The following is a 15,050-nucleotide window of genomic DNA, read 5'->3' as shown; positions in this document are numbered from 1 at the left end:
TGGTGTGCTATGGTGGCCATAGAGTCCAAGAGTCTGAAAAGAGGTGGTTGAGAGAGAGAAAAGAGTAAGAGGAAAGCACAGCAGGCCTCAAGCGCTAGCAATGCACTGGCTTCATCCTCTGGACCTGTGCCCTGTGTCTGCTCTATTTGTTGCAAGGATTGCTGCTTGAGAATTGGACTTTTTAGCCGCTGACAATACTATGGTAACTGAACTGCTTTGTTGCTTACACCATAGCTTTTCGAGATGGACAGATGCTTATTGCTGTTACTAACTTCATTAAAGATTATGAGATACTCAGACATTGTGGTGACTGATGCCATAAAAGTATCTAAAATAGTTCTGGTATTCACTGATTAAGTAAATACAACTCACAGCAAGAGAATCTATCAAATAGAAGAAACTTTAAGCTCCTGGAGGCTGGAGTTTTGTTTCTTGAATTGTATTAAAAATGTCATTATACCTCTACTAATTATAATGCCAACACATATTTGTCACCATTATTTAGTACAAAAAATGAAAAACATTCTAAAAATGAAAGCAAAATAAGTAATATTTCAGCTACATGTGCTTAACTTTCTCTGTCTGCAGGTTTGATGTCCTTTTCCTGTTCTGGAAAGACTTCTGATCTCTTCTCCCTAATTCTGTAGTATAATATGAACTGCTTTTTGCAATATTACATTGCGTTTATTATCTAATAAAATATTTACAAGATCCTTCATATCTTGTAACCAACAGGCCTATAGTATTTTTAAGGAAGCTGGAAATCTCAGGTTTCATTAAAATGCCTTTATTTAATAATATCAACAACATAATGGGTAAAACAGGTTTCAGTCTCAGTGGGAACCCCTTAATTCTATCTGTCTCTATATCTTTCTTTAGTGTACCTCCTGTTACATACCTGCTGGGTCCACAATTAATACCACAGGACCATTTTCAAATCAATAAGAATTTTATAGTATTTACTACACAGCGGATAGGAAATCCCAAGAGGATGAATTGCGTTGAGCTATTACCTCTACTAAAGTGGCACCCAAGGTTCTTACCTGCTATTGCACCACACGTTGCATTTTAATGGTTAACTAATGGTGTTGCATTGCTAGAAGGGAGCAGAAAATTTTACCACTATCAATAATCATCTGAAGTATCCTATAATTCATCTATCATCTGCCTTTTATAAAATTGTCAAAATCCATACATTAAGTATGAAAGCTGCCACCTCTTGCAGGAATTAATTTTTTTTAAAGTTTAAGAATAACTAATTCCAATTTCTAAAGAGTGGAATTAAACACATCTAATTATCAACATTTTAACTTCATAGAACAGGGTACTATTGATCCTTTTCATTCCACAGTAATTTAAAACAATATAATGAATTTCTCAGCTTATACCAGTTAGTTTAATAAATTATACTGCCATTTTCTGATTCTAGAATCATAAACTTATAACAATGATCAAACAACAGTTTATATACTCTAAAGACACATACTCTAAATTTATTAAATATAGTATTTAAGCACTTTCTGAGCCTTCATAGGCATAGTTTTAAAAAAAGAAAGATATTCTATATTATTCACTGCAACACTTACGCTTTTTATATAATTTTAATCAATGGATTTAAATAATTCAATTTAATATTTATCTAAAACTGGCAGCCAGTAGTCCACCCAGAGGGACCTAATTCTTCATAAAAAGCTTATTTTAGGAGACACTAGTAGTTTTGGCATTACCAGCACCTCTCACATAAACCATGCTGGAAACCATAGCTTAGCCTGCCAAATGCCTTTTGTACATATGGTGTTTAACAGTGCTGTGTGTGTCTGTAAGCTAGTAATAACAGATTTAAGCTAAAATTTGGAGCCTTATGCATACATGTAACACAAAATTTTAAAATATATTATGTAATATATATATACACATGAATCGAGTTAAAATTCTTCTTTAAACTAACACCCTAAATATAACATTTGTAAAAATAATTTGCCTTTCAATTTGCAGTACATTCCTTGCACCCATTGACGTTAACGGCACAGCTTCCATTAATTTGAATAGTTCAGGATAAGGCCATTAGAGCCCTAAATAAGACTTAAATTTAAAGAAATTTAGTCAGGTGAAATGGGGTCAAAACTTTTAAGTTATAAAACCTAAGATCAGATAAATAAATATTCCCCTGTAAAATTTTGCAACCCAAACTTTGCAATATGTGCTTGTGCATGTGAACCTGGAAGTGAAATTGACAAGACATCTTGAATTAAAAAAGCAGTGTGATTTTAATCTAAAAGTGTTTCATTCCAAACCATTTGAAAGAATAAAAGTCAAATATATAGGAAGGTTGTGGAGTCTTCAGCACCGGAGATTTTTAAGAGCAGATTAGACAAACACCTGTGAGGGATGGTTCAGATAATACTTAGCCTTGACATGAGTGCAGGGGACTAGACTAGATGACCTCTCAAGGTCCATTCCAGTCCTACGAGTCTATGTACTTCCATGCTGCAACAAAGATTTCAGCAAAATCATGCTCACCTTGGGCCTGATGCAAATGTCACTGAAGACAATGAGAAAATTTTCATTGAATTCTGTGGACTTTGAATGAGGTCTCTTATTTAGATGAATACTCCCATTGACTTCATTGAACAATCCCACTGAAGTCAATGGGACTATTCACATTCGTAAATGAAGTTGTATTTGAAACAAATCTCTTTCACAAATTTAAGATACAATTTATTTTTTCTACAGATGCAGAGTAATATTATAAATATCTGTACACTGTCAGTTCAGTAACAATATACAGTAACACTGAGGGAGCTTACCACTTTCAAAACAGGCATCAAATATAAGATGTCCTTTTTTAGGCTGTCCATAGTAACCAGCTGGGAGAACGGCATATTTGCTTACATTCCCTGCTATGATATCATCACTTCCTAGGTCACTACCTGTTACAATAAAAAAAGAAAATAAATATAGGAGTATTAAACAGAAAACAAAACTATTAAAAAAGACTGAGGGGTTTTTTCCCCCAGTGCTTTTGTATTTTTATTAACTGTGCATGTGCACCCATATACATGCATTTTCTTTTTAAAACATATTCCACCAAAATACTTGTTATCCTGATTATGTCATTTATTAAAGTTTCAAATATTAATAGGCCTCACCAAAGAGTACATGTAAATTCCTCCTTTTATAAAATGGCCCAAAGAAATCAACTCTCCTTAAGAAACCAGAATTTCAAACAATACTGTATACTCTAACCCAGTGGTTTCCAAACTTGTTCCGCTGCTTGTGCAGGAAAAGCCCCTGCCGGGCTGGTTTGTTTACCTGCTGCGTCCGCAGATTCGGCCGATCGCAGCTCCCAGCGGCCGCAGTTCGCTGCTCCAGGCCAATGGGAGCTGCTGGAAATGGCGGCCAGTACATCCCTCAGCCCGCGCCGCTTCCAGCAGCTCCCATTGGCCTGGAGCAGCGAACCGCAGCCACTGGGAGCTGCGATCTGCCGAACCTGCGGACGCGGCAGGTAAACAAACCAGCCCGGCAGGGGCTTTTCCTGCACAAGCGGTGGAACAAGTTTGGGAACCACTGATCTAACCAATGCCATTGCAGAGTGTTACTGTGAGTGCTGTGGTACACCAGTCCCCTCTAATGTTTGGTAGTATATTAGGTATACTGCACACTTGGGTGCAAGCACTGTAGACATTTCAAGCACTAGGCTCTTGAGGTTCTGGCTTTTGGTAGGTTCACAAAAACTCTCTCACACTTTAAATAAGCCAGAGGATTTATTTACTAGAGTTATTACATACAGTGCAAATCCCCAAGAAACAATTTCTTTAAGTTACAACACAAAACGAGGTAAACACAACGAACAGCAGCCTCTAAGGGCAGTCCAGTACAAGGGTATGAAGGTGGGGCTCCTTTGGCTTAGTGTCATAGATACTCACTCCAGGCCACCCCTCTCTTAGAAGCAACCATACAGTGGCTTGCAGATGTCTTGGCCTGAGTTAAATCTTTTGTCCAGAACCTGTGTCTGGTTCAGGCCTATCCCTATGCTGACCCTACCCTCCACAGCTGTTTGCAGAACATTCGTAAATATCCAAGCTATAATGCAGTGTCCAATTTCCTTATAGTCCCCTCTAACAACACTGTCCTTTCCAATGTTGTGATTATGGAGACCTTCACTGGCTGGAGGTTTCACTGGTAACACAATGTCCAGTAAAATGCGTGCAGGTTCATTACAATATGTGTGATATAGTGGGCTAATTTTTACTCTCAATTACAGTGTTGCCAACTCTTATGATTTTATTGCAAGTCTCATGATAGTCAACTTTTTCTTAAAGCCCCAGATCTGGGATTCATGTGATTAGGTGAGAATTTCATGACCCATGATTTTTAAGGCAATCTCATAATTTTATTTTAGGCCTGACTCATGATTTTTGAATTCTCAAAGTTGGCACTATTGCAGTTACCTCAGTACAACCCGACCGATTCCAAAGGGGATGCTACAAATTTTATTGAGAGCTGATTTTGGCCCAGTATGCTCTTTGCAGAAAAATACATGAATGCAACATTAATATCCAAAATGAACATATTTTAGATAATTAGTTTTTTTCCCAAGTGAGCATAACTAAATCACATTGGTGTTAAATTTACATATGTAATCCCACACACATTAAATTAGTACATTCACATTTACAACCAGTATGAGTTTAAAAGTATGTAAGATATATCTGAAACCTGCCTATTGGAGGTAGAGACCCAGGGTACTAGCTCTGGGATCCAGGAAGAGGAGAATGCTGAGGTCCAGACAGCTAAGGGTCATACAGTCCTGGATTGCTGATAAACTGAAGGTCGTGGATAATAGGGTCCATAGGTGTAATCTGCAAGTCATTGGAAGGCCAGAGGGAACTGAAGCCCCATGCAAGACACCCCTCCTTATTTCGAGAGTTCTCTGGGCCCTTCCTGAGAAACTTTACTTTGGAAACTGAAAGGGCAGATTAAGCTCCCATACTCAGCCTTCCTAATGGTGACAGACTGAAACACATAATAGTAAAATTGATGCAATACCAGGACAGAAAATCAATCCTGTGCAAAGCCTGTAAGAGCTGCAAAGGCTCCTTTGATATCTCTTCTTACCCTGATGTCTGCTTGGAAACACAGAACTAGTGGCAGTGTTTGCTCCAATTAGAAATATACTTTACAGTAAAAATATTAAATCTGCCTCCTGATACCTTGCCAGACTGAAAGTATAGGATGGCTTCAAGCCTCAGACATATAATGATCCAGATAGACCAGCTTGATTGCCAGTGGATTTTGAAATGTTGGAGAATGCATACCAAGTTTGACACCTTCTGATGCACATACAACTGAATATTCTTCAAATATGCTTCTGTTTGGGTATCAGTATATTATGGGCACCTTATTCAAACAACTGTTTCTCAATGGCTCTTCTTTATTAACCATGGTTAACATGAGCTGTTATGTGTATCAGTGTGATGAGGAAAAACTACTGCTTGTGACAATAACTGGGAAAGGCACCAGAGAATAATTTACTATTATTGGTTGTTTTCTAAGTTTCTGTACTGAGTTTCTGCTTATACCTAAATATTCCTCAATGTAGCATATCTGCACAAGTTATGGCATTCTACCCTTACACAAGTGTATCTGCTTGACTTTGGAAGTAAAACCATTGACAACCTATCAAGGGCCAAAAGCTTCTCTCTTTCCTTGCTCCCCTCTCCTTGGACCCCAAAATGGCAGTAGAGCAACTGTAGCTTTATTTCCTTGTAATCAGTTTGTCACCTTTTGTATCAGGAAATTTCCTCCTTTAGCAAGAAGGTGCTTTTTGATTTTGTTTGTGGGTATGGGACTGATGTTACATATCCTTTCTTACATTGTTCCAGTTGCCTTGATGGACATTCCGAACTCTTATTATTGTGTATTGGGGGAGTCACTTGCCAGAGCTCTTAAGGCAGTCCAGCTCCCTAAGTACATTTGATTTTGGTTTTTGCATTGAACTACATATACTTCATCTGTAGTTAAGTTTTTGACATACCAGCTATATTAAAGGTCTGGTTAAGAAATGTATTGATAATATTGTGAAATCCTCTTTGTTCCCATATACACAGGAGTTTTTGTCCCCTAAAGCTTGTTTATATAGATATTGTCAATATATAATAGTACTGTTCTCTTCTATTCTGTACCCAATAGAAGGAGAATTTACTCATCTCTTGCTGTTCCCTCCCACACACTTTTTTCCTTTTCTTTCTTTTTCTGTATCCATTCTGCCCTAAGTTTCCTCTTGCATTACCGTGTTTCTAAACTCTTAAGACTATGCAATTTTGAATGTTCATTTAAGACAAAACCTGGTTCATCAGCTTCCCCTCTTCTCTACTTTATTCTGATTTTTATTTATTTCCCCATCTACTCTCTCTTTTGTTTCTTTTTTCTTCCTTAAATATTGCATTATTGTTCAAAAAAGAAAAAACTTTTGGTATTTTGTATAAAGTGTTATATTATATCATAGTAATAAAATGAATTTTAAGCAGCATATAAAATTATACAAAATACTATAAGTAGACTTAACAACGGCTGCTGTGAGAACTGTAACTTGATTTTCTGACTTTTGTGCATATTAATGCTTAGCCATAACATATTATTACCAAAGGTTTTTGCATTTGATTTCTTTGGTTTTGTCTTTAAAAAACAAAAAGGGAAAACTGAATATTAAAATAAACACATGAATACGAAGGATGCAAGATTGTTTTATACTATTTCATAAAAAATCAGAGTGGGGAGGGATTCTCTTTATACTATATTTCTATAACAGGTTTTTTCTGTTAAGAACTTTTTTGATGAAATTCAATACTTGTGCACCCAGTTAAATTACTCTCTGAAACATGCTGAAGCATGTAAGATGTTTGTTCCCAGACACAGTGGCAGGAGAACACAGTGGTATTTTTAATTTAAGAATTTAGGGCAAAAGAAAACAAGGCAATGTTTATCTTATTTTCTAATGAAATAAATAAATGGTATCTATACTTTATAATTATTTCTTCACTCTTCTGACATTGGTGCCTCTTTTTTTAGTACTGTTTAGATAACAAATCTTTAACAGAAAAACTACTTTTTTATCAGAGAAAACTAAAATAAATACGTATATCTTTAAATGCAGAAGGCACATGATGAAATAATGTGATAATATCTTATATCACCCTGATAAATAGGCCTGTTGAGGCTTCTAGAAATAGACTTTTGGTGTGCACTGATTTTTTGACATTTAAATGGGTTATGGGGATGATAAATGTGACATAAAGCACAATTTGTTTTATTTTTGTATTGAAAACTATTTCACACAAATGTTACAAGCAATTCATATTGGCCCGGAATGATGAAAACAGCTTATTAATTAAAATTGACCTTTACATACAAAAATGCATTCCACCTCTTGAGCCAAAACACCTTAGCTGAGGTTACAAATTACAGCAATGTATTAGTGACACCACAGTTAAAGAGTCTGTCAGGCTTTCCATTACAAGCCCATATTTTCAGGGTTTATAAATCCTATATAATATATAGAGAGAGATCCATGCTAACACTTGGCATATAAGTTCCTAGCTAGGGAAGAAATTTTATTTTCTTTGAGGGATATTAGGGGAGCAGAGGGGAAAAAACAGAACTTAAATCTATTTTTCCATTACCATCACTCAAAAAACAAAGATTAATGTTTATAAATGAAATGTTTCATACTATTATTTCTTAACAGAATCTATTTGTATTTACAGTTTTTAAAGGGTATTTTTTTAGAATTAATTCCTGCCCATAAACATTCTGAGGCATTCAAAACCTTTTTGTGTGTATATAAAATTATTATATGTACATGGTTTACTTATTATACTCTATAGTACGCAGTAGCACTGTTGATATTATTTTCCTCAAAATCGATAATCCACAGTTAAAAATAAAAGGGTAAACTTTGTTCCATCTCTATATGAGAATAAGAGGAAGTAAGGGAATAAGCATTATGAGGTTGATTAGATCCTGCTTCTTGGGTACAAGTGCAGAAGTGAGAACTAATATTGCCAGCTGTGAGCAGATGGGCAGGGAGACTGGGGAGCAGATGGAGCTATGGATCCCCCCCGCCCCCAATGTGTTGGCCAACATACACAGGAATCTGCAACTTGTAAAGACCTGATCAAGCATGCTCGCCTCCTCCACTGGAAAAGGGAAGCTATGGCGGAATTGTGCCTCAAAAACTACATTCTCCTCCTGAAGCTGTGAAACTATGTGCTGTCCCATACACAGGACTTTGATAACATTTTAAAATGCTTTTCTGGTTTGATCCATAACCACAGAACTTTGAAAACTCAAGGTGCATTAGCCATTGGTACACTTTGACATACACTACCTTGAATTATTCTCCTAGTGCATAAAACTGCATTTTAGTTTATGTACTAAAACACCATTATACTTAAATCTAGCATGCCTAAACTATATTCCTGTTTATCTCCTTATATCCCTGGATTGTTATGAAGGAGCCAGACCAGTGACCTAAAAGCTTGTACTCTGCACTACTATGTGGCAAACACACATAGGTTTCTGGTCCTGGTCTCATGCACCATTGATCAGCAGATAGGTTGGAGTGGTGTCACAGTGTTGCTGCAAAAGGTCACTTTCAGGGTATGCTTAGCATTCCTGTTATCAAGATGAAATGCAGTGACTGTTGTTTTGTGGGGGTTTGGCATGAGCATCCATTTCCAGAAATATTCCTCCATGGTGTTGAGGTCCCAGTTCAAAGTGAATGTTCACGGTGGCTGCTTGAGTTCCCACGGCAAGGTCATCTGCACACACAAATTTCCACAACTTCGCTGGCAACATATTGCTCATGTAGACACTGAAGAGCATTGATGTGAGTACTGAGCCTTGTAGCAGTCCGCTGTTGAGGATCTGAGATGAACTGACTTTGTCACCCAAGTAGACATGTAGCCACCTATTGCTCAACATTGTTCATAGCCGGCGTAGTGTTTTCAGGCAGGGGACGATCCTTGCAAGCTTCAGCATCAGGCCTTTAATCCAGACCATATCGTAGGCTGATGACAGGTCTACAAAGGCTGCGCCAGTCTTTGATTTCCTCTGGAATTTGGCCTCGATGTGCATTACAAGGGCCAAAACTTGGTCGCAGCAGCTGCACCTAGACCGGAATCCAGCTTGTTCTTCAGGGATCACTGACTCAACAAGAGGACTGATCCTCTGGAGCACGATACGTTCCAGGAGTTTCTAGGTCATGCACAGGAGTAATATTGGCTTCTCGCTTCCCAGGTCATCAGTCAGCTTGCCCGGTCTGAGTTTGGCAATGACTGTTGTCTCCTGCCAGGCTTTTGGGATGCATCTGGATTCCATGGTTTTGGTGAAGAGTTTTGCCAGCCATTGGAATCGCCAGGGGCCTAGATGATGAAGAAATTCTGGTATGGGCCAGAAATAGCCACACTGGACTTGTTCCACTGAGTGCATCCGATGAAGTGAGCTGTCGCTCACAAAAGCTTATGCTCAAATAAATTTGTTAGTCTCTAAGGTGCCACAAGTACTCCTTTTCTTTTTACTGGACTTGTTGATATCCAACTGAACACTGCAATGTGGTGCATCATTGGAACCCTCAAGTTGATTCCAACACCTTGGCTTTCAGTGCTGTCACACATTGCTCCTCCATCCATTCACCACAATGCCTCAACCCTTCAGGAATTCCAGTGGATCATGGAAAACAAACATCTTCCCATCCACCAGGTCCTTAACAATGTCCCTCACCGTTGCTTGAAGTCGCATTAGGCCTTTTGGACCCATGCGTTTAACTTTTGCCAATGCAATTTCAGCTCTGATGAAGCTTGAAAAGCCGAATGGAGTTCACAAGAAGTCACAAATGCACGGCTTGTGAAAGACACAGCTCAGAAGATCCCTGGCTTTGATCTCTCGTGAAGCTCATGGGCAACCCTATACTGCTTCCACATAAATCATGACAGATTTAGATACTTGCTGCACAATTGGAAAATTAGACTCTCCAGTGGGTGACTGTGGTCACCCAGATTAAACCCAATTATCTCGTTTAACCATCTGAATGTAAAATTATAGTTGTTCCTCTACATCTACATCAGCCATACGAAGAAGAAGGTCAGCAGATGGAGGAAGAAAGTTGAAAACTGACTCACGGCCTGTTTGCCTCTCTCCAAGTTGTGAAAATAAAACCATGGCCTGTTTATTAAGGAAGATGAAGGCTGAAATCACAGCATCTGTTAGAGAGACAAAGTGGATGAGGAAGTATCTTTTATTGGACTAGCTTTGTTGGTGAGGGAGACAAGCTTTCAGACTTACATAGAGCTCTTCTTCATGTAATAGATATTACTTCACCCACCTTCTCTCTAATATCCTGGGACCAAAACAGCTACACCACCACTGCATACAGAATTTGCTAGAGTTAAAAGTACCAAATTCATATGGCAATATAACAACTTACTCTATTTTCTAAAAATTGAAGTTTCCAGAGAAAGTTGCCTCTTCAACAAATACAGCTAATCTCTGAATAGTGTAAACAATAACCCATTTCCAGCTGTGACAAATTTCAGACGTCATGGAGTTAGCAGCTAGGGGCTATGTTCACGCTACATTAGGTAGATAAGCATCACTGTAAGTTTAAGCATATATAAAAAAGAAGGTGATGAATTTGCCAAAAGAAGCTGCACCACTTTTAGCAGCCAGAATTCTGGACACAAAAGCAGGATAGGCAACAGGAAAGGTGGAGATGTGAAGAGGAAGTAACAATAAATCACATTGCTGAACCTCGGAGGGATCCCCTTCCAAATATTACAGCTACCAGAGGCAGTCTCCTTAGCTCATCATCCTATCCCATCCTAATTTTAGAACACAAATGAGGGGAATTTTTTTACTACTGATCGTAGCTTTGTCTCACCAGCAAAACAGAGCTGTTGCTGCTAAACATCTGTTGTGTTTCTACACTGTGCTGAGCAGAAAATATAGTCCCTCAATTTGACAGGTTACACTGTAGCTCTGTTTGTTCTGCAAGGTCAAATATGTATCTCTACAGTGACCTTCACAGATTTCATGGTAATAAGCAAGTTCACTGCAGTTTCAGTGGAGAGTATGTCTCATTACACTAGTCTTGCTTGTGTCTGTTCAGGTTGGTCTTAACAAAGCTGAATACTCTGTTTTGGGTGAAACTGCTGCACAAACATACTGAGTTCAGATTACTGAGTCAAACCCAATTCTCCCCCAAAATCCATAAAATGCACGGTAGTAGTTCATATATCATTTTAATTAATGGCTTCCCTAATAGGTAAAGTTTGGAATAACACTCAGCAACAGACAAAATGTAATAGATTTTGAGACCCAACCATGACAGCAAACCCACTTCTGATTTTGCATTATAGTCATTCAGCCAAGTCCACTGCAGGTTTCAGTAGCTCCTATAAATAACATTTCTCCTCCTGAAGACTGATTTGCTCAGCTCTTGGATTTATGATGTTTAAGACATGCAGAACTATCTGTCTATAATGATGGCTTTCTTCTCTGGCTATAAAAAAGCTAGTGAGCCCTTCTGGATTTTTCTGGGCACTTCTAGCAGTATCCTGCGCTGTGTGTGCAGAAACACAGGTGATTCCAACAAATGTATACCTCTTACCCAGTTCTGCTCTCCCTTTCTTTGGATTCTTAAAATAAAAGGTTTCAGAGTAACAGCCGTGTTAGTCTGTATTCGCAAAAAGAAAAGGAGTACTTGTGGCACCTTAGAGACTAACCAGTTTATTAGAGCATAAGCTTTCGTGAGCTACAGCTCACTTCCTCAGATGCATATCGTGGAAACTGCAGCAGGCTTTATATATACACAGAGAATATGAAACAATACCTATTCCCACCCCACTGTCCTGCTGGAAATAGCTTATCTAAAGTGATCATCAGGTGGGCCATTTCCAGCACAAAACCTGGATTTGTGCTGGAAATGGCCCACCTGATGATCACTTTAGATAAGCTATTACCAGCAGGACAGTGGGGTGGGAATAGGTATTGTTTCATATTCTCTGTGTATATATAAAGCCTGCTGCAGTTTCCACGATATGCATCTGAGGAAGTGAGCTGTAGCTCACGAAAGCTTATGCTCTAATAAATTGGTTAGTCTCTAAGGTGCCACAAGTACTCCTTTTCTTTTTTTAAAATAAAAGATGTACTGTAAAAACACGTGGTTTAGAGAAACACTGGCAGACAGGAGGGATTACTACTGGTGATACCAGTTCAGTATGGCACAAGGACATTGTAATAATTCTGCAGCCTAGCCAGATGAAGCCAGGAACTAGAATTCCAGTTTTACTGGCTTCACAAAATGTTGGGAGAAGGAAAAAGAAAGAAAAATAACTCTCTCCCTGGAAGACTGTTTATGGTGTAACTGGGTTTTTGCACATAGAAACTTAAAGATACAATGTGATAGGAAGCAATGTTGTTTAGAAATATAGTGAATTTGTAGCCTCTGTGATCTGAAGAAAATGGAAGAAATGCTGTTAAAGCTGCAATTCCCAGGACGTGAAAAAGTTAGGGTAAGCAAGTGCCAGTACACTCACATGCCCATATTTACATGCCATGCCCATATTCCCAGCATTTCCTATTTCTAAAATCAGGCAGAGCAAGAATTTATCAGACCAATCTGAGATGTGCAATCTTCACAATATATTGTTTCCTCAACTAGTCTGCTTCTGCAGTTTACCCAAAAGGCTGACTTTCAAGAGTCTATCTCAAAATTTTAAAAAGTTACCTATATATAAGTAAGCATGCAGTACAACAGCAGGATCAACAAATATACTTTTGTGTGATAAGAACAATCTAATGAGAGTCTGCAAGAAGCAGGATGCAAGATCATTTTATATTTATAAAATGTAAACAGGATGGAAACTGCTGTTATAAAGCCAACTGCCAGCACCATCTGAAATGTAAGGGTGACAATGCTGTCAGAGCAGTGTGATGCAGATTTCTAAAATCCTGTCAGCTGTAGTTAGGGTGCAGACTCAATTTAGAATGAACTAGATCAAAAACGTGTCCCATCTGAGTTGTGCCACTCACATATTGGGAGGCAGTGTGACCGAGCAGACAGAGCACTAGACCAGGACTCAGTAGACCAGGGTTCTGTTGCAAGCTCTGCCATTGGCCTCCTGGATGACTTTGGGTAAGTCATTTCACCTCTCTGTGCCTCAGTTTCTTCACTTGTAAACTAGAGATAAATATATGTAATAGCTTCATAAAGCACTTTCATATCTACTAATGAAAAGCATTATATAAGAACTAGGTGTTCCTTAATAAATAATAATAATAATTTATTATTAAACCTGCAATGAGACTTTTGAAAAAGCAAAGGCAAAATAGGGGTGTTCTAAGGTATTGGTACGTTTAAATCCAGAGAGTATTCTGGCTCTGTAAAAAATCACTATATTAGGTGATCTTCCCATAACTGCAAAAAGCTACCTACAGAAACTTAGAAAAATCCTGTTTTGATTGAGAGAAAGCAATGGCCTCTGGCTAAATCATGTGGCTGATGATAGACTTCATTCTTATACTCCATAAAAATGAAGTTATCACTAGTCTCAACTCAAATTCTTTAAAACCACCTTCAGAATCTACGGTCCTTGAATATACAAACAATTTGTAACAGAATTTCCATTTGAGACCAGACTGAAGACGATTTAGGCAAAGTAACATATGCTAATTTACTTCTATCCCAAGAGGGAAATTCAGGAAAAAGGTGTAGATAACCCTTTATGCCATACTATAGCTGCAGTAAGATGGTCCTCTGTCAGACTGAATATCTGGTGTATTGCAACCCAAGTGAAATCTCAGACTACATCCCCTCATTTGAAGGATAAGAGTAAATGAGTAACTACGCAATGAATGAATCTCACCAAAAGAGAGACCATTAACACTTAACCAGTAATGGAAGGGGATTCTTGCCAAGACTGCACACATCTCCTCAAAGGATTTATCTACACATCTAAACTTTCAGACAGCTAATCTGATCATTTAAGTTACATTCATATTTCTAGGAATATCTGGCTACACAAAAATTTATTCTTGCTTTCAGAAGCAGATGCAGGGGAAAACAATCCAAATAAGACAAGACAATCCAACTGCAACCTACTGCATGAAATAACAGAGGGAACACTATCAAGAGCCACATTCTATCTGACAATATGAATAAAGTGTTTTCAGAACAGAAACACACTGATGGAAATATACAAACTAAGAATATCATGAATATCCTAACAGACTCTCAAAGCACATGGCGTAGATTCAAAGAACCTGATGAAAAAAAGTGGGTTACAAACAATGCTAGTTAAATCAAGAGCTAGTTTCCAGTGAATGCTCTTACAGCATATCCTTTCTACAAAAAGAAAAGGAGTACTTGTGGCACCTTAGAGACCAGCAAATTTATTAGAGCATAAGCTTTTGTGAGCTACAGCTCACTTCATCTGATGCATACAGTGGAAAATACAATGGGGAGACTTATATACACAGAGAACATGAAACAATGGGTGTTACCATACACACTGTAAGGAGAGTGATCAGGTAAGGTGAGCTATTACCGGGCGGGGTGGGGGAGAGGAAGAACCTTTTGTAGTGATAATCAAGGTGGGCCATTTTCAGCAGTTGACAAGAATGTCTGAGGAACAGTGGGAGGGTGGGGGAAATAAACATGGGGAAATAGTTTTATCTTGTGTAATGACACATCCACTCCCAGTCTTTATTGAAGCCTAAGTTAATTGTATCCAGTTTGCAAATTAATTCCAATTCAGCAGTCTCTCGTTAGAGTCTGTTTTTGAAGTTTTTTTGTTGAAGAATTACCATTTTTAGGTCTGTAATCAAGTGACCAAAGAGATTGAAGTGTTCTCCGACTGGTTTTTGAATGTTATAATTCTTGACGTCTGATTTGTGTCCATTTATTCTTTTACGTAGAGACTGTCCAGTCTGGCCAATGTACATGGCAGAGGGGCATTGCTGGCACATGATGGCATACATCACATTGGTAG

General features: G+C 38.2%; 1 protein-coding gene across 1 annotated transcript in view; it reads right to left on the bottom strand.

The window, feature by feature from the left end:
* AGBL4 (AGBL carboxypeptidase 4) overlaps positions 1-15,050 on the bottom strand; it is a 1,390,068-nt gene that overhangs the window by 1,353,692 nt on the left and 21,326 nt on the right. The window contains exon 2 of the mRNA XM_073357770.1: positions 2,808-2,930. Coding sequence (XP_073213871.1) covers positions 2,808-2,930 — 123 coding nt within the window. The remainder of the gene's footprint in view (positions 1-2,807; positions 2,931-15,050) is intronic.

This window comes from Lepidochelys kempii, chromosome 8, assembly GCF_965140265.1.
Source record: "Lepidochelys kempii isolate rLepKem1 chromosome 8, rLepKem1.hap2, whole genome shotgun sequence".
NCBI classification, from domain to species: Eukaryota; Metazoa; Chordata; order Testudines; family Cheloniidae; genus Lepidochelys; species Lepidochelys kempii.
Note: the sequence above shows the minus strand (reverse complement) of the source record. Positions and strands in the feature narration are given on the sequence as shown.